Below are 26551 nucleotides of genomic sequence, written 5' to 3'. Positions count from 1 at the left end.
GAACCATAAAACCATAGAACCATATTTTATTTGCCTCAATTTCCTTGCTCACTTTTTACTTTCCAAAATTCTGCTTCCATGTTTGTCACCTGTACCTTTAATTTTCCAATCAAAAATTTATATTGTTCTTTGTCCTAGTCCTATCAATCAATCCAGTTCCCAATTCAGTTCCATTTCCAGTTCTATCTAAATTTACGAAACTAAACTAAAAATTCCAAACGATCTCATAAATTTATAAATTATTTTTATTATTATTATTGTTATTATTATTATCTTACTATTTCTATTATTGCAATTTTGTTATATTTTATTATTTTTCTAGTATTATTTTATCATTCAGAAATTTTATTTATATTATTTATTAATTTTATTTTTATTATTATTTGCTTATATTTTATATCAAATCATATTACGGATATTATTTTCATGTAAATTTTATCCTTTGCACTTTTATTTACTTAAATTTATGTTATTATTTATCAATATTACTTGATGTTAATAATTTAGCAGTTGTAATAATTATTGAAAATATAAAAAAAAAATCTAAATTTACGTCCCTTGTTTTCTTTTCTTTTCAGGAAAGCTGTAAGGGCAGCAGTCGTCCTCCTACCCCTTTTAGGCATAACAAACTTCCTAAACATGGTAGACTCCCCTTTGGAAGGTTCTGTACTAGAATTTGCCCTCTGGTCCTACATCACACACGTGCTGACCTCATTCCAAGGATTCCTAGTAGCCCTACTGTACTGCTTCCTCAATGGAGAGGTAAAAAACTGTCAATTCAACCCTTGCCTAGTATTTCACTTTTTTCCCCAAGAGCGTAATAATACCCCAAAGCCCCAAAGCAACTCAGTATACATCCAAATCGCGTTTGAAAATAGGCTAATTGTAAGAGCGTGCCCTGTTGAGTACGACAGTTTATATACATTTATGTATTATATCTCCTGTAATTTTGCAACCGTTTGTCTAAGACAAATGTAATATTTGGAAAATTTGTGCAAAATTGAATTATATAAAATGTATTCTAATATCCCAAAACCCTCAATCAACTCAGTATACTTCAAAATCACATTTGAAAATGCACTAATTGTGAGAGCGTGCCGTGTTGAGTACGATAGTTTATGTATATTTATATTTTATATCTCCTGTAACTTTGAAACCTTTTGTCTAATAAGGAGAACTCGCGCGTTGCTCGTCTCGGATTTTGATAAAACTTGGCACAATGGTAGATTTGATGCCCAAACTGACTGTGGTAAAATATTAGAGGCCTATGAAAAGTGGTTTAATTATAAAAATTAATTAAAGTTTGCATTGTAGCAGCGCGCGGCATGCATAGCTTGCGATGTTTTTCCTTATCAACAGCAGATTGGCCGAGTGGCTATCGTCGTGGAATTCTAATTTTTGCTCCGGGGTTCGATTCCCAATTTAGATATAATATTTTTTTTTATTTTTGTTTGATATTTATAATTTCACGTGTAAATAATATTAACATTTATTTGAGTTTTCGATTAATTTAATATTTTTCACTAAATATTCATAATAAAGTCCTCCGTAACTCCTGTAAATTTTTATTTTGATATTACTTATAAAACCTACTATCATATAAATGTTAAGTGATTCCTGAAACATTAAAATTTTGTATTAATAACAGCAATAATACGGAAGAAGAGATATAATTTATTTCCAAATTTAGCCAAATTTCCAAAGAGTTCAAAGGCAAATGAAATATTTTACAAATGTGTACAAAATTAAATTATGCATTGTTAGAAGTATCGAGGCAAAAGATCGATATTAAGTACTTTAAAAAGTATCTAATCAAAATATCGATGCCAAAAAAATATCGTGGCAAAAGTATTGATAGTACTCAATATCGAATTTTGAGTACTTTTCATAAAAATCAAACATAAATGCAAAAAAGATCTAAAACTCATTAAATATCGTATCACAATATTAGAATGAATTCTATTGCTTGCATCTGATGTGTTAAATCAGAATCATTTTCAATATTGTGAAATTTTAACAGTAATTTTTCAATACTAATTTCAAATTCTATAATTTTTCAAAAAATAGACAAGTTATAATAGTTGAGTATTTTTGATTAAAACAATATAATAGTTTGATACTGTATTCAAAAAGCAATTTAAGTATTTTTAAGTATAATAATATTTTTAATATTTATAAGTAAAATATTATTTTATAATTGTTGAATATTTTTATATGAATAATTTTAGCGAGCATGCAACTTCAGAAAGCCGTAGGCAAAAAACTTTTAGAAAATAATAAATTAATTTGGTTCTTGTGGCAATATTTACGCAAAATACTAATGTACTGAAATGGATGAGTATTAATATTTGAAATAATTATATTTCGATTCTTTTTTACGCAAAATACTGATATACTGAAATGGATGAGTATTTTTATTTGAAATAAGTTTCATTTTACATAAGAATAATAAATGAACATCTTTATTTATAAGTGTGGTCATATTCATTTTGGGGTTTTGAGCAATACATTTTGAGACTGAGGGATCGTTTTTTGACACTTCTTTGAACAGTTATGACCACCTAGAGAGACTATTGCATTGCATTCGACAAAATGGTTGGTTTTCATAGTTGGTCGATGAGTGGAGTTTATAGATTAAGCTGTCGATTCTTTTTGAGTACTATCGACGAAAAAGATCGATATTGGCAAATATATCGAGCTAAAAAATCAATACCAAAAGTACTCACTATCGACCGCAAAGTATCGATATTTACTCAGTACTCGATATTTCGTTCTAACACTAACAACAAGCCGGCGTACTTTAAAATCACATTTAAAAATTGGTTAATTGTAAGAGCGTGCCGTGTTGAGTACGGTACAGTATATGTACTTTTTTTTAGGTTAGGAGCGCTATAGCCAAAAAAGTCAACCTGCACCTGTCTCTAAGATCTCAAGGATCAGGACATTTGGGTTCCAGGCATTCTTTATCGGCAGGAACCCCGGTGCAAAGTGGTGCCCTTTGGAGGTTCTGGACTTATGTCACTTCTGTCTGTCTTTATAATAGTAGGAGTGCTAAAACTAGGGCTTACAGGGGTTCTGAAAGACGAAGGTACCCCAGAGGTTCTTCAACTGTTCAGCATGATTTGACCAGTATTGCTGAACACGATAAGGAATATCATTTGGACGCAGAGGTAAAGGATAAAAGACCACCTTATAATTTTTTCTAACTCCTGAATTATGTTCCTGTTTTTTGTCAGTTTTTCCAGAAATTGCCACAAGACGATCCGATAAGTGAAGAAGCAACAAGCAACAACATCAACATCAACATCAACTGCGATAAGGATGATAATAACATCGCATTGATAACTTATCTTCAAGAAAGTAGGTCGACATGACAGGAGAACCGGAAAAGGTAATCTTAAGACGGGATATTTATTTATTATATCACTTGTAACTTTTGAACTTTTTGTGTAAGATGAATGAAATATTCGAGAAATTTGCACTCGGTATACTTGAAAATAAATAAATGATATAAGTGCGTAGTGTGGCGAAATTCAGAAAAAATAAAAATGTGAATGAAAAAAAAATTGTAACTTTTGAACCGTTTGTCTAATGCTAACAAAATATTTTGCAAATTTGTACCAAAATGAATTATATAAAATGTTTTCTAATATCCCAAAGCTCTAAATCAACTCAGTATACTTCAAAATCGCATTTGAAAATGGGCTGATTCTAAGAGCGTGCCGTGTTGAGTACGACAGTTTATGTACATTTATGTATTTATATCTCCTGTAACTTTAAAACCGTTAGTCTAAGGCAAATAAAATATTTTATAAATTTGTGCAAAATTGAATTCTGTATAATGTCTTCTAATATTCCAAAGCCCTACAGGAAGTCGGTGTACTTTAAAATCACATTTGAAAATGTGACTAATTGTAAGAGCGTGCCAGTTGAGTACGACAGTTTATGTACATTTATGTATTTATATCTCCTGTAACTTTAGAACCGTTTGTCTAATGCTAATAAAATATTAGGCGAATTTGTACAAGATTAAATGATGTATAATGCTGTCAAGTTTTCCAGAGACCTACAGCAACTCAGTATACTTCAAAATCCCTTTTAAAAATCGGCTAATTGTAAGAGCGTGTCGTGTTGAGTACGTTAGTGTATTAATGTATTATTTTTACTGTAACTTTTGAACCGTTAGTCTAAGGCAAATGAAATATTTTACAAACTTGCACAAAATTGAATTCTGTAAAATGTTTTCTAATATCAGAAAACCCTACAACAAGACCGTGTACGTTAAAATCACACTTAAAAAATGGGGTAATTGTAAGAGCGTGCCGTGTTGAGTACGACAGTTTAGGTACATTTATGTATTATATCTCCTGTAACTTTAAAACTGTTAGTCTAAGGCAAATAAAATATTTTAGAAATTTGTACAAAATTCAATTCTGTATAATGTTTTCTAATATCCCAAAGCTATAAATCAACTCAGTATACTTTAAAATCCCATTTGAAAATGGGGTAATCGTAAGAGCGTGCTGTGTTGAGTACGACAGTTTATGTACTTCTATGTATTATACCTCCTGTAACTTTAAAACCGTTTTTCTAAGGCAAATGAAATATTTTGCAAATTTGTGCAAAATTGATTTATTTAAAATGTTTTCTAATATCCCAAAACCATAAATCAACTCAGTATACTTCAAAATCGCATTGGAAAATAGACTAATTGTAAGAGCGTACCGTGTTGAGTACGATAGTTTATATACATTTATGTATTATATCTCTTGTAACTTTAAAACCGTTTGTCTAAGGCAAATGAAATATTTTACAATTTTGTACAAACTTGAATTATATAAAATGTTTTCTTATATCCCAAAACCCTAAATCAACTCGGTATACTCCAAAATCGCATTTGAAAATGGACTAAATGTAAGAGCGTGCCGTGTTGAGTACGACAGTTCATGTACAGTGATGTATTATATCTCCTGTAACTTTTGAACCGTTTGTCCAATATAAATGAAATATTTTGGAAGTTTGTGCAAAATTAAATTATCTACAAAATTTTCTAATATCCCAAGCCTCTACAGCCACTCGATATACTCTAAACCGCATTTGAACTTCGCACTAACATTTGAGTAAATTTGATCAAAAAGCCATCAATCTTTGTCTATGCATTTATGTATTATATTTATTGTAACTTTTGAACCAAACATCCAAAATAAATGAAACATTTGCCAAAATCGTACAAAATTAAATAATCTCCCAAATTTTCAAACATTATGATGCTTTTCAATTACACCAGCTCTCTATTATTATCATGTTTAAAATTGATTTCTCATACGAAAACTTCCCTGTGTAATTCTTTCGCAAATCCTTTTTTAATGAGTTCTTGAGTTTCCACATAAACCTTCAAGTTTTTCTTTTATTTTCCAATTTTTCTTTTAAAATTCAAAACTTCTGATAATTGTAGGTACGTAATAAGAAAGCCACTTTCATCTTTGATTTTATTATTATTTTCTTACTTTCGTCGAATTGAACTTTAAAGAAAGTTTTCGTGTATTTTCTAAGTTGAACATTTCGATTTTGTGGGAAAAGTTTTAACGAGGGAAATAATAATTGGACGTGATGTAAGGGAAAGAGTTTATACCAAAAAATGATAAAAAAATATTTTTTATAATAAGTAACAATGTGTTTCAATTTTTAGACTGCATTTTGGAACTGCAAGAACCAAATTTATAAGACAGAAAAAAGTGCATGCAAGATCTGAGGATGTACTGAAGGAAATTGACGAAACGTCGGTGGACGAACCGATTAAATATTAATTTTTAAAAAATATATACATATTTATTTTTATTAAAATAAAAATTCATTTATCATCTGGCAAACAGTCGAGTGATAAATATTATAAATATGACAAAAATTCAAAAATTTGTACAAGTTATTTAATAATTAATATCACACATTTTTAGAAATATACGAATATTTTAGAATTTTTCTCTAAAAACAATACCGGAACATTAACGTAAATTTAATGTAGCATTAACGTAACTGTGATGTGACATTAACGTAACTTTAATGCTACATTAACGCAACTGTAATGTAACATTAACGTAACTATAATGTAACAAATCTGAATCTAGTCATTTTGTGAATATCTTCATTTTGGGAAACAAAAACAGTTATTATTTAAATATGTAATTTTTTACAATTATAATTATAAATACAAATTATACTTATATATATGTACTTAATATAAAAATGTATTGATGTAAATTAAAATTTTAATATAAACAAAATTATTTAAATAAATATTATGCTGTATGTTAATTTGTTTTTATTTTAGTTTTTTTACAGAAAATTCATTTTGATGATTTTTATGATTTTCCTATTGTAAATAAATAGTTTATGGAGAATATATAAATATTTATTTTTTAGTTAATGCAAATATTTTCAAAATTGGTTTAATATGCAAGAACTTTTTTACAATTTTTAATATTTAACTTAATTTTAGAGTGTAATAAATTTATAAAATTATATTATCAATATTACCAATATTAAAAGAAATTTTAAATTTGCTGCTTCACATACAAAACATATTTAGATGTTTATTTTTATTATTTAAAATATATATTAATTTTTATAAAAATACTTTATCGAATAAAATCATGAAAACAGGTTTTAAATTTTTTTAAACAATGGATATATTATATTTTTAAAAATAACAAGCAAAATAAAATATACCAGAAAGAACGTAATATAATTACATTATTAATAAAGTACAAAAACTAAATCTACAAATAAATAATTATTAATTTAATTTAAACAATTTAGTACGGAACCTTCAAAATTAATTATCATAAAGTCAACCTGAATGACTATAAATAAAAAAAAAGTTATCTGAGACTTTAGATAAATAAAATCTAGACGACTTTTAAAATAAATAAAATTTACAAAAATAATCTTACGATAGACGAGGAATGATTTTTAGAAAAAATTGTAATCTTTGTTTGAACAAGATATAGAATAGATTTATATATATATATATATATATATATATATATATATACACAATAAACGTTATATTTATAGTAAAATAAATATAATAAACTAATAAATCAAAAACGAGCCAGATAAAGTACATGATTTGACAAAATGTCTTCAAATTACATCTGTGGGCCAAAAATATTCAAATGATTATTCAAAAGTGTTCTGATAAGTGTTTTTTAAATTAAAAAAAAATATTTCAAATATAAAAAAACATTAAACAGACCTAAATCATGAACAGACTTTAAATTTAAACTTTAAAAATTATTTAATGAGGTTTTATTTGATATTAAAGTGTGGAAATAATATTTTATTAGAAAAGGTAGCTTGTAAATATTTTTTGCATTAATTTGCTAGAACTAAATTGATAGTTATTAAAAAATATTTAGTACTAATATTAAATTATTAAAAATTTAAGTTTTGAAGCTTAAAAATAAGTATCACCAAGTTTTTAAACAATTAGTGCATATGCCTATTTTATTAAAAAAAAAGTACTCTTTAAGGTACACAAATTAGAAAAGAAGTTAATAAATGATAATTTTTGTTAGTATATTTTTATAATTAGTAACAAAATTAATTTTACGTTATATATAACATTTTTATTTTTAAAGTAATTAAAATAGTTTTTTCATTAAAGTATTTGAAAATTTCATTCAAAATGTCACTTCAGGTGTATATGTTTGTGAAAAGTTTTTACAATTATTTATATTTATTAGGAATTATTAAATTGTTATAAGCTGTATATATATATATATATATATATATATTTAATTATATAAATATTTTTTCTTCAGATAACATATCGAACAAAATGAGAGAACAGTTCAAATAAAGACATTGATTATAAACAATTACTTTAAAATTTTATAAATATAAATATTTTTTTTATATTCGAATTGAACCGAAAATTAGAAGTTAAATTTATCAAAAATAAATAAAAAATAAATATAAGGTTAATAAATCAAAAGTTTTTATTTAAAAAACTGTTAAAATATTTTATTGTTAATTATATAGTGGTTTAAAAGTTGCAAAAGTTAACCCAAAAATTTATCACATTTTGTATTTTGTTTATATTTTTTATTAAAATTGATTTACTAATATTTTTTTATAAAAGAACTTATAATATGGCTGTTGATTTTAAATATAGTGCAATTTAAAAATATTAAATAAAAAAGTGAAGACATTTTTTAAAAACAGTTAAAAAGAACAAAAAAGTAAGTATTATGCAATAACTATTTCTTTATAGTACATTTTTGATGCTCATGATTTTTTTTTCTTGAATTGAAAGTTTATTTAATATATTATTATTAATTTGCCGGAAAAAAAGTTTGTTTTCACCAAAAAAAACGACTTGGTGATTTTATGTTTTCTCGACGTGTCAAGTCGTTCTGAATCGTTTGAGACAAAATTTAGAAAAATTATGCGTACTTAACACTTGTTTTTTCAAATTTGTTTTCATTCGATTCAGAATGACTTGAAACGTCCAGAAAATCGGATTTTTTTGGCAAAAAAACTTCTTTGGGAAGTTAACAAACAAACTTAGATTAATTCATCTATACGAGTATATAAAAAATTGAAAGTAATAAGACGAATTTTTATTAGTATAAGAAATTTTGTTTGTATAATTAGTTAATTCTAGAAATCTCGAAAAGTATGTATGTAAATTTAAAAAAAAGATATTTTAATAAATTTTATTATATGTAGATAAATAAATATAAAATAGAAAATAATACCTTATCTAATGCTGCCACAAAAAAGTATGTCAAAATTACACTAAAATTTTTAATCAAAATCGAGCATTAGAATTTTAACCCAAATATCAATAAAATAATGTAGAGCCCTTATTGAGTTTCATCAAATGGCTTTCAAATTTTTAAATTTGATTTAACTATGTTTTTTGAAAAAAAACGTAGACTAGAGAGCAAATTTTGACCAACTCGTACACACTTTTTTTTCAAATTTGGTGTCAAACGATTCAGAATGACTTTTTTTTTAAAAAAAGCTTTAAATTTTTTTGAAAAATTCAAATATTTAAAAATTTTTGAAAAAAAAATGAATTTGTTGAAAAAATATATTTTTTGAATTTTTTCAACACATACATCCATTTTTTTCTAAGATATACCAAAATGTTCAGAAACCTTCGAAACGTTAAAATATATATAAAAACTAGTGGGGTTCATGGCATCGTGCCTTAAGACAAATTGCTGGAACTTCCCGTACCAAAAATTATTATTTTTTTAAAAACGATTAACATTTTTGAAGAAAAAATTAAAGATATATAAAAATTTTTATTTTCGATTTTTTAGCAATTACTATAACTTACCCTACAGGAAGTTAAAAAATCATTTTCGAGTCTATTACAATTTTAGCCCCAAAAATGGACAATTTGACCAACGAGACATCGTCTTTGGGCGCCGAATTTGGTGCCGCCGACTACTCAATTTTCTGCCTAATGTTATCCCTGTCATTATCAATTGGTGTCTATTTTGGGTTCTTCGGAAAAGGTGCAGATTCTACTGATGAATATTTATTGGGAGGAAGACAGATGAAGACAATTCCTATTGCCATTTCTTTGGTCGCAAGGTAAAAAAATAGAATAAAACCTCCTTTATTTTAGTAAATTAGAATTAACAATTATTTTTTATTTCTTATTTTCAGTCAATTGTCAGGAATTTCGATAATGTCATTGCCGGCCGAGATGTACGCCTATGGGTCCCAATTTGCAATTTTGCTGCCCGTAATGATTTTAGTAACTGTGGCTGTGGTTTATATATTTATACCAGTATTTTATAGTCTGAATTTGGCAAATGCTTATGATGTGAGTAAAATATAAATTGTTCTTTTATATATAGTCATAAGATTTACACTAGTTAGTCATTTTCTATAAAAAAAATCTGGACGACTTACATTCCAGTAGTTTTGAGGATAAAAAATTATTATATCTTTTTTTATTTTCCATAAAATATTTTTGTAATTTTGGATTAAAAATACAAAAAATTACCCAGGCTAAGCACAGTCTAAGCGCCACTCTGGTACAAATGTTTACCCAAGTGCGTTTAGACTGTTTATGTACTGGAGCAATTTTCCAATTTTGTGAAAACTATTGAAAAATGTGAAAATGCCGCCAAGCTAAGAACAGTTTACGTGAAAATATTGCTCAGAATTATTTGCAAATACGTTTAGACTGTGACTATACGGGAGCACTTCAATTCAATTTTGTGGAAATTGGGCAACTATTTTTTTTCGAAATTGAATTCGAAATGAAATAACGATTGTTAATGTTCCGGAGACAAATTTGCAACAAGATAGCAAAAATAATGAAAGTTACAGTATTTGAAATAATATATTTGAAAACGTTTAAAATTTTTCGAATATTTCATTACGGTACGGGAAGTTCCAGCAATTTGCCTTAAGGTACGATGCCATACACCACTAGTTTATTTGTTTATATAGTCACAGATTTTCACAAGTAAGTCATTTTCTATATAAAAAATCTGCACGACTAGTTTACAGTATTACAAAACAAATAAAATTTAAAGACCTCTTGTTTCGCTTCAAAGATCTAATTTTTAGACCTTATTTCAAATTATTTAATTAAACTAAGAAAAAAATGATTTGAAATATGTTGTGTGATGAAGATAATAAACTCTCTACTTTAAATAGTAAAAAAATGTAAATTAATGCTTTAAAATACAGAAGTGCTAAAAAATCATTGCAAACAAAAAACATTAGAATGAAGCACCGGCAAATCGTAATAAAAATTATGTATAGTAAAATAAAATATTATATTTGAACTATTTGCAGTAATTTGTTATATATTATGAATAAGAAGAACTATAGCAATTACAGTGTCTATTTATACTTTAGAACAAGTTTTTCCCATTTCTGGCACTTTTATAGACCAAAACAAACAAAAAAGCTTAAAACAATATATTTTAACATGTATTTCTAATTAATTATTATTTTTTATTTTTTCAGTATTTAAGAATGCGTTTCGACTCCAAAGTTCGTGAATTAATTTGCACCATGTTTATATTGAATTTATATTTGGTTTTGCCAATTGTGATTTTTGTACCGGCTTTGGCATTCGCTCAAGGTAAAAAAATATAAATTAATAGTTTATTTTTATTATTTAATGATATTTGAAATTAATAGTTATTAATTTATTTTTTGTTTCAGTTACTAATATTAATATTCATATCATAAATGCAGTGGTGTGTATGATCTGCGTTTTATACACCATGTTGGTAAGAATTATATTTTTATATTTATTATATATATATATATATATATATATATATATATATAATTTTATATACGATTAAAATTTCCATGACAAACAGAAGAACATCAAAAGGCAAACAAACCTTATCTTATTTATTATATTAAAATGACAATGACGGGGCTCCCATTTTGCGTATTGTAGTAATTATTTTTAATTAAACGGTTTTAATTTCATTAACATTCCTTTATCGCTTTATAAACAATCGGGGACGACCTTAAACTTTAGAAATTATATATATATATATATATATATATATATACACGGAAAGTTTCGGAAGAAAATGAGTTCTCTCCTTGAATTACTTAAATTACGTATTTCTATTTCTTCCATTTTTTTTCAATTTTTCTATTATTTAATATTTTTACAAAGTTTCTTGAGTTTTTCTATGATATTTATATTCAATTTCACTCCATTTTTTTATTCATTTCTCGATTTTTGCCAATTTTCTCTCTATATATATTTAATTTTGCATTCAAGTATAATTTTTTTTTTATTAAAGTCTTCATCAAGACCACGATTAAAGTCACCATCAAAGGCTCTATTGAAGGCCTAATTTTGAAGTTTTCATTGGAGCTGTTAAAATATCCAATAAAAACTCCATGAAAGTATCCGTTACAGTCTGCATTAAAGAACCAATTAAACACTCCCAAGTCCCAAAGTTCCCATCAAAGTCTACTTTAAAGAAAGTCTCAAATTCTCCAACAAAATCTCAAAGTCTCTATTGAAATCTCAAAGTCTCCATCAAAGAGTCTCAAAGCCTAAAGTACTTATTAAAAACCCCAAAAAAGTTTCAAAGTCTTCATTAAAGCCGCGATTAAAGACTACATTAAAGCCTTGAGGTCTCCGTGAAAGTTTTTTTAAAATTCTCGTTACAGTCTCCTTTTAAAAAATTTCAAAGACTCCATTAAAACTCCGATTAAAGTAATTACTAAATTAGTTGGTTTTGGTATTTAGCCTTGAGACAAGTTACATGAACTTCCCGAAATGTGTAAATAATCCACTTAATCAATAGAAAATAAATTAATTTACGAGTGATTATAAGTATTCCGAGTGGATTTATTACACATCATTGCAAACGAACGAACAAACTTAACGGAGTATTTTCTAAAAGCAAATTTTCAAAAATCAATCATTTTAATTAATCATTAATTATATTTAAAACATTTTCCGTGGCACTTTAATGATTTAGTATGTTCAAGACCAAGTACACTATCGTTATACCAACTAAATCATCTAATTTTATTTTTAATAAACGTCAAAAAAACTACTCACTTTCTCAAACTTTGATGAATTTTTATAATTAAACTACTTGTCGTAAGACCGTAATATTTCAGTATGTTCTATAAGACCATGATATAAATCGTCAAAAAAAAGTTCCATAAAAATCGGCTTAAATTTTTTTTTCAACAGTTAATTACAAGAAAACGGCTCATTAGATTTTCACCTAAAACTGATCAGTATCATTCCCAACTAATATCTTTTGAACAGTTTTTGATTTTTTAAAATCGGTTCGGTAGTATGAGCTTAAATGTGGACGAAAATTTTAACACTTTTCCAAATTACAAAGAAACGGCTTGGCAGATCGTCGCACAAAACTGACAAGCGATAGCCATCGAAATACATCAAATGGCTTTAAAAATTTTTGAAATCGGTTCAGGCGTTTTGGAGAAAACGTCGATGAAAAGTCTAATTTTGATAAATACCAAAAAAACGATACCGATTTTTGCACACTTTGACGAATTTTTAAAGTTAAACTAATTGTCGTAGGGCCGTAATATTTTAGTATGATCTAGAAGACTATGGTATCTACCGTCAAAAAAATAATAATAAAAATCGTCGAAAAAAAAATTTTTAACACTATTACAAGAAAACGGCCCGGTCGATCTTTAGCAAAAACTAATCAGCACGATTCCCAATCAATATCTTTTGAACGGTTTTTGAATTTTCATAATCGGTTCAGAATTGCGGGTTAAAACGTGGACGAAAAACATCGAATGGATTTTGAATTTTTGAAATCAGCCCAGCCATTTTCGAGAAAACGTCGATTTACAGCAAAAAATCTGTTTACACACACACACACACATACTTTTTCCAAATTTAGTCTCACTCGATTCAGAATGTCTTGAAACGTCGAGAAAACATAAAATTAGCGATTTGATGAAAACATAAACTTCTCCTTCGGGAAGTTGAAAAAACTCCATTAAAGCCCCAAAGCCTCCATTGAAGCCTCAAAAAGTCTTCATTGAAGCCTCAAGGCCGCCATTAAGGTCACAAAGCCTCCATTAAAGCCTTCATTCAAGACTCAATTAAAAACTCCGCTAAAGCCTCAATGCCATTACAATTATAATATCAAAGTCTCCATCAAAGTTTTCGTTGAATCTCGATTAAAATATCAATAAAAAATTGCATTAAATTTAGTATCTACGCTTCCATTAAAATTTACGTTGCAACGTCCATTAAGTTTATGTAATCTTTGCTAATTTCTTCATTTGATTTACATTTATTTTTTTTTTATTTATTGATATTTATATTTTTATTTATTTTTTTTATAGGGCGGTATAAAAGCAGTAGTATGGACAGATGTGATGCAAGCAGGAGTAATGGTGACCTCCTGCCTGTCTGTTGCCATTTTGGGCGTAATTCGAGTTGGAGGCATGGGAGAAGTCTGGAGAATTGCCAACGAAGGAGGAAGAGTCATATTATTCAAGTAAATATAAAACAAGCAATATTGAAGAAAGATAAATAACAAATGACAAAGTAGGGCAAATTGTCTTATAAAGTCAACTGACAAAACTCACTTTGACTATGAACTTTTACACAAAGAAAGACAAATAAACATGGGACTTACAAATAGTATTAAGTTTGGCATGATTATGTAGCTCTAATATGTTATCTTATATATAAGAATGGAGCTCTCGATCAAATGATTCGGTAAACCTCGAAAACGGCTAAACCGATTTGGCCAGTGTTAGTCTTGAAAAATTCGTGCTAATCAGTAGGTTGTCGGAAAGGTGAGATATTATCTCAAAATCGCGTAGAAACTTTACATTTTTTATTTTAAAATTTTTGTAGGAGCGTAATTCAAATAAAACTATGGACGGTGGCTAATACGTCAAATGTCAAACGTTTTTGACAGATGATGTTCAATCACGTTTAACAGAATGTTTTACGTGAATATGATTTAATTATGATTAAATTGTAGTAAGTAGTTTTGTTTGTAGTTTTATTTATATACAAAAACGTTAGTAAACGGGCCGCAAGTGTTACTAGAGACTCAAAATATCAACATTTTATGTTAATATGAAAATGCACTTTTTGGCGTATTTTTCTTAAACACGGTGCTCTGAAAGATCTCATTTATATAATTATATACTCATTGGTATTTATAAAACATTTTCTAGGTTAAATTATTTTTTATTTATGATATTTAAATTCAGAATCTAAATTTGGTATCGATCAAATGGACACTTTGTCGAATAACATTTTTCCAGTTATAATTTTCCAGAAGAATAGATAGTAATATATGAAAGTCTAGGGTTAAAAAAGTCCACCACCGATGTGTCAAAAATTTTTTTGATTTTCAACAACAATATTTGAAAGTAGAGGAAAAAAGATGTAAAACCAGCTATAACGGTAATCTTTTTTAGCATTAGTTAAAAATGTAATTCTGTTGTAAAATACCTTTAAAATTTTTCTTGAAAGACATCAAAAAAGCACATTTCTACAATAATGAAGTGGCTGGCAGTTTACTGCACGTAGTCAGATAATTGTTCGTTTGAAATGTGTTATTTGTTGTGATATAATTGTTATGGTTTAATTTTTATAATATAATTAATATTTGCTCAAAGTCAAATTGGATCTTTGTGCCTCGCCCTGCTCTACATAAATACTTTTTATTAAATTAACTTTAATTCATCGAACGTTACTTGAAACTTTTCAAAAAGCAGGTCAAAAAAGAAATACTTGATTCATTCTCTATCTCTCCTCGCAAAAAATTAAAAATTTTGTATAAGCTCAGTAGTATTATTTACAATTATACACAAAATCCAGAATCCAAAAAGAATCTGAAAAACTTAAAACGTTATCAATAAGTCGAAAGACCAAGAAAGACTTGGATTGGATTATACCATGTTTTCTGAGAAAGTGTATAAAACTTCCAGTTTGATTGTATTGACAATATAGACAAACTAATGGGGTTTATTGTTTTTATAATACCTCATTTGTATATAGCATTCAAACAACGCATTCTTATACACTCAAAGTATTAATATTTTCGATTCTCTAGAAATTGTATAGAATATACCTTACTTAGCAAAACAACGTTTGCCGGGTCAGCTAGTATATAATAAAAAAGATGAACAAAAACTGATAAAGTAGAGCAAACAGTCTTTCTAGACAATGACTAAATGAGAATGACTAAATTGTAGCAATGAACTTTTAGGGAAAGAAGGATAAATGAGATATGAGACGAATTGTTTTTGTTTTAAATAGTTAAAAAAATGATGATGCAGAAGCTTTTATATATTTATTTCCTTTTCTATTTATAGTACTGATCCAAGTCTAACAGCCAGAACAAGTATTTGGAACACTGCAACAGGCAGTTTTACTTTATGGTGCGCCTACGTCGGCCTGAACCAAAGTTGCGTCCAAAGATATGTGGCTTTGCCGAGTATGAAACACGCCCAAAAGTATAAAAAAATATATAAAAATTAAAATAAAACGATGTATTCATTTTTTATGTTTTCTAGGGCCATGTGGCTGTTTCTGGTCGGATTCTTTGTAATAATGTCCCTGAACTTCTACACCGGATTCATCATGTATGCCACTTACCACGATTGTGACCCAATGAAAATCGGGGTAAGTAGATAGATAAAGTTGTAAAAAATCAGATAGAAAATATATTAATATTCAATTAGGAAATCTTATATATAAAAATGAATCGCAAAATGTGTTGGTAAGCGCATCACTCAACAATGCCTATACCAATTTGGCCAATTCTTTTTTTAAAATGTTCGCTCAAGTCTAAGGATGGTTCTTTACCGCGAGGAAAAAATCGAATAATTGCCGAAAAAAAAACCTAAAAACAGCCCTTTTCTTTTTCACATACAAACGTTTTCTAACTAAAATGTAGAATCAATTTGAGCTTTATTGCTATTATATAAAGTTCATATTAAATTACAAGCACTAACTGTATACTCCTTTTAAACGATTATGCGGATTTTGATAAATCTTTCTAAAGTTTGTTAAGGAAATTTTCTAAGATGTATGTGATTATAAACTACTGAGATGTATGTGCAATATTGTGGATATAAATGGTAAAATTGCAAAAACGATATGTCATTGTTTGCATTGAAAACAAATGAAAACTATCATCTGCCAAATATTTCAATTTACTTATGAACCTAGACAATATTAGAATATGTATAATAAATTTATTATTATGTATAAGAAAAATGAAATGTCTACATTATTATTGCCGAAAAGCAGTTGAGATGTGCCAGAAATTAAAATAATATAAAATACAGTATATGTATGACAGATTGAATTATACATATATGAACAATATGACAAATTAATTCACTTAAAATATGTAATTCAATATTAATCTAGGCCGGTCCTACGTTTAATACGATGCATGCGAAAAATACGAGCGCACACTTTAGGGGGCGCCAACACAAGATTCGGATATTAAATTTTCAATATAGTTTTTTTTGTCAATGTATAATTTCTTTGCATCCTATACTAACCTTTCCACAATATTTTTAAAATTCGTAAAAATTTCACTTTATAACAACAAATGGGAAAGTAAAGATGAATACATACAATTCGGCCCTCACGATATCGATTAGGAGAAGTTTAAGATGCAATTTTGGATATCTTAAATAATAAAAAAATGAATTAATTAAATTCAACATGAAGTGCCAGTGTTATGTTATGGTTAGGAGGGTAAGATAAACCTAATTCCAAAATTTCATGCAAATTAGAGCACAGTATAAAAATTCAGACCCAAAACCTTCCATTGACTGTAGTATATGAAAATTTTGGTTCGGCACATCCAAAGCATATTGGTTTTGGTATTGACGTTTTTATATTATTTTTTAATATTAATACAAAAAATATTTTTTAGATTGTTAACAAGGCCGACCAGCTGATGCCCCATTTTGTGTCCCAAACAGTTGGCCATATACCTGGAATGCCAGGAGTGTTTATTGCATGTGTTTTTAGTGCAGCCTTAAGGTAAATTTAGAACAATACGAGTGCAATTACAAGAATTTGATAAGCAATAGTTGATTAATTAATTATCTATTAAATAAAGTACCAAAATCATTCGTTATATCCATAGAGGCGCGACGACTGTAGCACGTAAATTTACCATTAGATTTATACAAATTGTCATGTCAATAAATCATTAGCTCAACTTTTAGAATGTGAAGCAAAATATCTTTATCACATCGAGACAAATGTTAAAGTAAATCTTTAGAATGCTAAACTATACAACAAAACTCTAAATTGTCAAATATCTCCCTTCCGCTTTTTTGCTCTTGGTTTATAATACAAAAAGGGGAAGGGAGATATTTGACAACCTAATATTGTAAGAACTCAAATGCATTCTTTTCAGAAAATGTAAAAGAACGTTTAAAATAGTGGCCAAAAATATGTGATTTTTAGATTTGTCACATTTTTTTCATTTCTGATTAATTTAATTGGTGATCAATGTAACCATTAGATATCCAATATCTTTGGTTACGATGATTTTTAGAGTTCGTACATCAAATAAATGTCAATTAATAATTTAATACTATATCTATATATTTAACCTAATTGTATTATTTTTTAGTACAATGTCAGCCAGTTTGAATTCAATGTCCGGAATAATCTACGAGGACTACATAAGACGACTGAATCTTTTCGAACATACTGAAAGAAGGGCTAATTTGGTTATGAAATCTGTAGTTTTTATCACTGGTTGCTATTGTGTTTTGGGAGGCTTGGTCGTCGAACAATTCGAACACATCCTTCAGGTAAAGAAAAACACAATAATTTAAAAAAAGAGTGCGTTAAGGTTCACATGAGATTGAAGTAAAACTTATTTTTTACTGTACAAGATGGCATTTAAGTAAAAATAAATACATCATAAAGCAATTTTGAATGATGGTTATTAGTAATATGGCAACACTCGTGATCGTAATACATTTATTAGTGTCAACCATTATACACATTCATATAATGATAAATTACAAATTATGTATTTATAATAGCATTAAAAATATGTATAATATTTAAAAACACTAATGAAATCAAAGTTATATTTCAAATATGACTTGATCGGTTTGTCATTGTAATGAGCATTCAGAAATGAACCTTCATTAGAGAAATAAAGTAATTGCTGGTTAATAAATTCTATAATATTCGTTCACACAGTGGATTATGTTAAACAACGCCTAAACAAATGTTTTTGCAACTTCACTCGTTATCATATAATATTTGTGTTTGAAGAACTTCATGTAATAATAATTAACATACATTTATTGACTGCTTGTATTTTTTTACTTTTTCACTGGCGATATAATCTCATTCTTTGAACAGCTGCAAAATCTGTCTTGCCTAAAAATATTTTCCATTTTTATAACTTCAAAGATTTATAGAAACTATGAATAACATAGAAATAATTTCTAATTAATAAACTTACTTTTAGTACACGGCACAAATGTTTAATTTGTTTTATTATTTTCAAGGAACAGGGTAATTTATTCTTCTGACTCAGGCATTTTTCATTAAATCAACATTTGTATTACGACGTAACTTTAAAATACTTATTTATGTATGCCGATTTCCTTGTTCGACAGAATTCTATTCACATACACGACGACTAATCACAATCGACCCGTATGAAAATGATATCATCGAGAGCGAATGACGAATCATTGGCACTCGACTGTTATCTTATCAACTCTTATCTGCCGTAACGCACTTCCGTTGCATTTGTACGGATTTACACCCTAGTCACGCATAAAGAAGTTTTATAGTCAAAAATAATCAGTACACTTGCACCAGTGCACGAGATGGACTTGCTAACAAAGTCACTGATCGACACATTTCTGGCTTAAAATTTCATATTTTTGCGTTAATTTTAATTCGAACGACACTCTTAAAATATTTACATCCTTCTATAAAATAATTTTTCAACTCTGATTCCTGAAAGTTGTATACCGATTTTGTTTCACACCCGCGTCCATAGGTGGCAGCAGCAATTTACTGACCAAACCGAAATGATTTTTTTCAAAAAAATGAATCTTTTTTTCCAAAGTCCAACTAATTCTCCTAAAATGAATTTTTAACTTTTTCTATATTTGGTTTTCATTTTCCCCAGATCGTTACAGTAGTAGTCGGTATCACGACAGGAGCCACAATGGGCTCCTTCACCCTAGGAATGCTAGTACCCAAAATGGGTCCCAAAGGTGCCCTTTGGGGCTCTCTCGTAAGTTCAGCCCTGATGTTATGGATAGCAACAGGTGCCCAAATTGCTGTACTTAGTGGAAGACTGAATTATCCACGTTTACCCACCAGTACTGAAGGCTGTACTGGAAATTTCACTGTTATTGATACCAGGTAAGGGAAAAAATATGATAAAATAAGGTATGAATATATTGCAAACATAGCCACCTTCCTATTACCTCAATTATAATTATTTCCGTGACCCAAAGAGGCGCGACTGCTGTAGCACGTAAATCTACCACTAGGTGCAATCCTAAATAAGGTTTATAGGAATTGACCAAAAATAATAAAAACTAGTGGTGTATGACATCGTGCCTTAAGGCAAATTGCTAGAACTTCCCGTACCGTAATGAAATATTCGAGAAATTTTAAACGATTTCAAATATATTATTACAAATACTGTAACTTTCATTATTTTTGCTATCTTGTTTGTTATATCTGAGCAAATCGAATGTAAATCATAAATCAATTCATCTCCAGAACATTCGTCGGACAATCGTCATTTCATTTCGAATTCAATTTCAAAGAAAAAATAGTTGCCTAATTTACACAAAATTGAAAAAGTGCTCCCGTATAGTCACAGTCTAAACGCATTTGCAAATAATTCTGTGCGACATTTTCACTTATACTGTGCTTAGCTCGGCGACATTTTCACATTTTTCAATAGTTTTTTCACAAAATTGGAGAAGTGCTCCAGTACATAAACAGTCCAAACGCACTTGGAAAAACATTTGTACCAGAGTGGCGCTTAGACTGTGCTTAGCCAAGGTATTTTTTTATTTTTTTTAACGAAAATTACAAAAATATTTTTTGAAAATAAAATTAGAAATAATTTTTTTTTCCAAAAGCAATTATTTTATTGAAACAAGCATAAAGTTCTTTGAATCATTTAAATCGGACGGTTAGTTCTCTCAAAAACTGCCATTTTTCTAACATTTAGCTCTGTATCTCTGAAACCGTTGGGCCCACCTTTGCCAAAAACTAATAACCACTTTTCCCCGTCATTGCGAACTGAATGTTTTTTAGATCATACAATTCCGATACTGCGTTCTCTCAAAAACTCGATTTGTATTTTCTGCACTCTTTGCTCCGTATCTCCGTAACGGCTGGACCTGCCTTTGCCAAAATCTAATCAGGATATTTCCCTATCAATAGGGATCGAATGTTTTTTTAAACCATTCAAATCGGTTGATCCGTGCGCCCGAAAACGTAGACGAAAAAATGCAGACATACAAAAGACAAACACACACAAATACACGCACAATTCCATTTTTTCTGAGGTATGCCAAAATGTTTTAAAAATTTTAATATATCAAATGTGAACTAATTTTTTTAATATTGCTTATAACCTAATTTGAATAAAAATGTAAACAATGGGCCAAAAAATTAAAAAATCGGTTCAGTAGTTTAGGAAACTATTCCGAATAAAAATCACCCAGAAGACCCCAGATCAATGTTATGGCAAGGCTATGTTTATGTAGCAGTTTTCATAAAAAATGGTAATAAAAACTGTGATAATGCTGTGGTTGCTGACAAATAAAAATCTTATAACTGCATCTTTGTGGCTTATTATAATAACATACGAGGGAAGTTGTATTTTTGTGCAAAACGTCTGATTGCCCCACAATCACATAACAGTTTTCAGTACCATTTTATATGAGAAACGCATCGTAACATAGTCTTGCCATTGGTCATTGGAAAAACATTTATGAACAGATTCTGCAGCATAACAGACCAACGTTACGGAAGGCTGTGTTATGAAGGACTTACCATACTGAATATTGATAAAAGCCATGTAGTTGCTGTGCAGTCGGGCGTATTTCTCAAGTTGTCAGATAAAAAACCTAGCTAATAAATCGCACAAAAGTCATAAAAACGATCTTAGATAACAGAGTCTTTCTGACTCAGCTTCATAACATACGAGCGACTTTGCAGTTTATATGTAAAACGCCTGAATGCATAGCAAATACAAGATATTTTGACAGTATTCAGTATGATATTTATCTATTTTACGGCAGAGATAGCAGAGTCCCCTAAGATTATTCATCTGTAATAGTTTTTTTGTGTAATGGTTTGATTATTTTTTTCTTAGTCCAAAAGTGGTGGCACCAGAAGACGAGCCCTTCGTGCTCTACAAACTATCATTCAACTACTACTGCGGTTTAGGAACTTTGGTAACCTGGTTAGTCGGATTATTCGTCAGCTTTTTGTTTGAAAATGAAGACCCTTCCACGAAAGATAGGAGACTGTACGCACCTTGCGTCCAAAGGTAACACAAAACATCCAAACCAATAAACAAAACTATATATATATATATATATATATTATATATATATAATACTGGCTGACCCGCAAACGTTGTTTTGCCATCAAAAATATTTGCCGCTTTGCAGAAGTTCTTATAATATAATTTTCCTTCTTGGTTGAAATTTAATATAATATGATATAATTTAAATCTATAATTTGACTGGCAATATTGCTTATAACATAACTTGGAATAATTAATTTATTTGTTTCTTATTGAAGTCGTTAAAATTCATTTTTTTTTAAACTGTCAAATTTTGTTTATGATTAATGTTAAATTCAATATGTCTCTTTTTTATTGTGATCTATAATGTTTTAATGACATATCATATAATTTTCGACTATAAATTGATATTCATACTATCCCTGAAACTAACGTGGATAAAGTTGTGAGGAATCCGAGACCAAATCTATTAAATGTTTGATTTTTGGCACTTTTATTAATTTTTTATCAATTTTCGTACTGTAAAATGATGGATGATCATTTTTCAAAATTGTAATATTTATACTATAATTTTAGAAGTATACTATCTATTTTGACATCGCAATTAATTTTTTTTTATTTGAAATCAAGTAAAACACAAATATATTTATTCGATAATTTTCCATAAATATCCGATTTATGACATTGTTTTCAATTATTTTTAATCCATTTTGAATTAGCAAATGTCAAAAATATAATTAAAATATGCATTAAATATTGTCTATAAATAATATGTCATTTTATAGTATTATTTATTACTTTGGTGCTTGATATGGATATTTAATTTAGTGCATATTGGATATATGAAATTGACATTCAATATTTTTAAATTAAATGTAAAATTAAAAAATCTGATATTTATATAAAAAATTATATATTTAGAAAATGGTACTGCGTTGATTCAGACTAAAATCTAATTTATACATTGATTAAAAAAAATATTTCACTATTTGACATAAATAAAATTAAAATAAACAAAACACTATGATGCGTTGGAATTAATTATCGAAATGTAAAGAAATTTGTGTAATAAAAATATGACATTATTATTAATATATCATGTATATTATAAGAAATTCTGCAAAGCGGCAAAATATTTTTGATGGCAAAACAACGTTTGCCGGGTCAGCTAGTATATATATATATATATTGATTGTTTCTTTTCCGAACAGTAAATCCAATAATAAAAAACCAATTTGTTTTTTGAAGATGTTTAATACGACGTTTCGGAACTAGGTACGTTCCATCATCAGGTTTATTCTGTCAAATACAATGTTTTTTAAAAATATTGATTAACATTAATCAATATTTTAAAAAACATTGTATTTGACAGAATAAACCTGATGATGGACCGTACCTAGTTCCGAAACGTCGTATTAAACATCTTCAAAAAACAATGGTTTTTTATTATTGGATTTACTGTTCGGAAAAGAAACAATCAAATATTGAAAAAAATCCAGGACTTATCTATTGAATATATATATATATATATATATATATATATATGTATATATATATATATATATGTATATATATATATATATATATATATAACCATTATAATTTTCTAGATTCCTGCCTAAATCCACCCAAAACCAAACAAAGTCTTCGGATAAAGAATGCATCAAAACCGAAGAGTACTTGCGCAAACAGTCCATCATAGCTCTAGAATCCAAACTGGTGGAAACTTCTCAAGTTCCCACCAACAATATGGCAGATGTCGTTTTACAATATACCAAATCCTTCAAAAATTCCTTACACAACGAATCAAATGAACCACAAAACCCTGATTCTACTTCCAAATTCGAAGGAGTCGTCGCCAAAATGGTGAAAAACGGCCCTTATTTGCAGATACCACAGGAAGAACTGGAACCAGAAGACCAGTACGTTCTTCAGAAAAAACTTGCAAACAATGAGGATGATTTTAAACAAGATAGTTCTAATAATTTTAAGGAGTACTACAGGCCTAAACCAGCTCCTAATACGCCAGAAATCCTTTGCTATCCGATGAACGATCATATAATTGACAATATCAATAATATTCCGATATGTGAAGATGCGTCCAGAGAATTGTACAAAGTTCCTGAACAGGAGGAAATCGAATTTGTGGATTCCGATGAAAAAAAAAGTTGAATTCTGATTTGTGTTTAGGTGTTCGATATTTGTTGATAATTGTTTTGTTTGAATTTATGTTGGTGGTTATCCAGGTAAATATCTAATAGACAGATGACACCGTCATAAAATCAATTTGGGTTGTACATATAGTAATAGTATGATCAAACTCTAGGCGTAAGTGGCATTTTGTCCTGAGACAAGTTAAAGTTAGTAGAGTAAAATATTAGGTTGTCAAATATCTCCCTTCCGCTTTTTTGCTCTTTATTCAATGCTTTGCAATGACAAAAAGGCGGAAGGGAGATATTTGACAACCTTATATTAAAATTTTGATGAGACTAAATTTTTCCAAAGCTTATAAAATTGAGGTTCTACATATAGTACTTGTAGGTCAAACCAGTAAGTGGAATTGCTTCTAAAGTTGTCGAAGTAAAATTTTGAAATAATGATGAGAGTCATTTTTTCCAAAATTCATGAAATTTAGCCTTTATGTATAGTAGTTGTAAGATCAAACTAGGTGTAAGTGAAATTTTGTCTTCCTAAGACATGTTAATAGGAAGTGAGATTCAGCTACTTTTGAAGTTGGCAGAGTAAAATTTTGAATTTTGAATTTATAAATTATACAAAAATCATAAAATTCAATTTGTATATATAGTAGTCTTTGTAGTTCAAACTAGGTGTAAGTGGAGTTTTGTCCTAAAACAAGTTAATAGGAAGTGAGAATTAGCTACCTTTAAAGTTGTCAAAGACAAATTTTGAAATTATGATGACTAATTTTTCCAAAATTCATGAAATTCAGATTGTACATATAGTACCCATAGTGGTAAATGGAAAAACAAAACGAGGTAATGGCAAAGTGAGATTTTGGCCTAAGACAAGTTAATATTAGGAAGTGAGATTTAGCTACTTTTAAAATTGTCAAAGATAAATTTTGAATTTATGATGAGGCTCATTTTTTGCAAAATTCATGATATTCAGATTGTACATGCAGTAATTGTAAGATCAAACTAGGTGTAAGTGGCATTATGTCTTGAGACAAACAAGTCAGTAAGTGAGAATGAATTGAGAAAGTTGTCAAAGACATTTTTTAAAATTTTAATGAAACTCATTTTTTTCAAACTTCTTGAAATTCAGTATGTACATAAAGTAATTGTAAAAACGAACTAGGTGTAAGTGGAAATTTGTCCTAAAACAAGTTAATAAGAAGTGACATTTACTTTTAAAATTGTCAGTGTATAATTTTGAAATTTTGATGAGCCTCATTTTTTCCTAAATTCATGAAATTCAGGTTGTAAATATAGTAATTATAATATCAAACTAGGTGTAAGTGGCATTTCGTCCTAAAACAAATTAATTAGTGAGTTAAGTGATTAAGTAATATTTACTACTTTTAAAGGTGTGAGTAAAATTTTCAAATGTTGATGAGACTCATCCTTTCCAAAATTTATAAAATTTAGATTGCATATATAATAATTTTAAGATCAAACTAGGTGTAAGTGGAATTTTGTCTTTCTAAGACATGTCAATAGGAATTGAGATTTAGCTGCTTTTTAAATTTATCGGAGTAAAACGTTGAAATTTTGGATTTAATAACTTGTAAAATTGTCAGAGTGAAATTTGATGAGACTCATTTTTTCCAAAATTCATAAAATTTAGGTTGTGCACATAGTAATTAAAAGATCAAACTAGGTGCAAGTGGCATTTTGTTTTAAGCCAGAATAATAAGAAATGAAATTTAGCAATTTGTAAAATTGTCGGAGTGAAATTTTAATGAGACTTACTTTTTCTAAAATTCACGAAATTCATACATATAGTGGTAATTTAAAACAAACTATTGTAAGTGGAATTTTGTCCTAAGACGAGTTTATATAAGTGAGATTTAGCTACTTTTAAAGTTCTCAGAATGAAATTTTGAAATTATGAGATATGCTGACCAAAATCCAAAAATTTTTACTCCACGTTTTTATCATAATTATAAATAACTAAAAAAATACAAAACTTAACAAAAATATCATAATTATATTCTGTAATTTCATCAATTTTTTTTATACTTTTTGTTGATTGTTTATCAATTATTTATTATTTTATTATTTTTTTGAAAGAGTCAATTTTAGGGGTATATAGTTAGAACGTATGGGAATAGAGTTTATTAAAAAGTATTTTAAATATAATATTTTTAGTTTATTTTGAAAAATAGATGAATGAATTTTAATATCAGCCACAGCAAGAGTAGCTGGAATTTCTAATCAAAGATATATTATATATATATATATATATATATTATGATTATTTTTAAATTAATTAGTTTTAAAATAAAAAACCTGGGAGAGATGGATTTTATA

General features: G+C 28.1%; 2 protein-coding genes across 2 annotated transcripts; both read left to right on the top strand.

The window, feature by feature from the left end:
- Positions 1–639: 639 nt before the first annotated feature.
- Positions 640–5847, top strand: LOC113367841. The gene is made up of 4 exons (XM_026609419.1): positions 640–762; positions 2880–3170; positions 3237–3391; positions 5690–5847. The coding sequence occupies exons 1-3, from the start codon at positions 640–642 to the stop codon at positions 3372–3374; spliced, it is 552 nt and encodes a 183-aa protein (XP_026465204.1). The 3' UTR covers positions 3375–3391; positions 5690–5847.
- A 3559-nt stretch (positions 5848–9406) lies between these two features.
- On the top strand, positions 9407–24254 carry LOC113367840 (sodium-coupled monocarboxylate transporter 1-like). Its single transcript, XM_026609418.1, has 12 exons — positions 9407–9612; positions 9688–9847; positions 11008–11125; positions 11209–11276; positions 13867–14021; positions 15862–16002; positions 16063–16171; positions 17442–17551; positions 18153–18336; positions 19686–19924; positions 21903–22079; positions 23669–24254. The coding sequence occupies exons 1-12, from the start codon at positions 9407–9409 to the stop codon at positions 24228–24230; spliced, it is 2229 nt and encodes a 742-aa protein (XP_026465203.1). The 3' UTR covers positions 24231–24254.
- Positions 24255–26551: the final 2297 nt, after the last annotated feature.

Source organism: Ctenocephalides felis, unplaced genomic scaffold (assembly GCF_003426905.1).
Source record: "Ctenocephalides felis isolate EL2017-DRISC unplaced genomic scaffold, ASM342690v1 CF-g0.4_SCAFFOLD_01170, whole genome shotgun sequence".
Taxonomy (NCBI): Eukaryota; Metazoa; Arthropoda; class Insecta; order Siphonaptera; family Pulicidae; genus Ctenocephalides; species Ctenocephalides felis.
The sequence above is the reverse complement of the archived record's forward strand: the minus strand, read 5'-3'. Positions and strand labels throughout refer to the sequence as shown.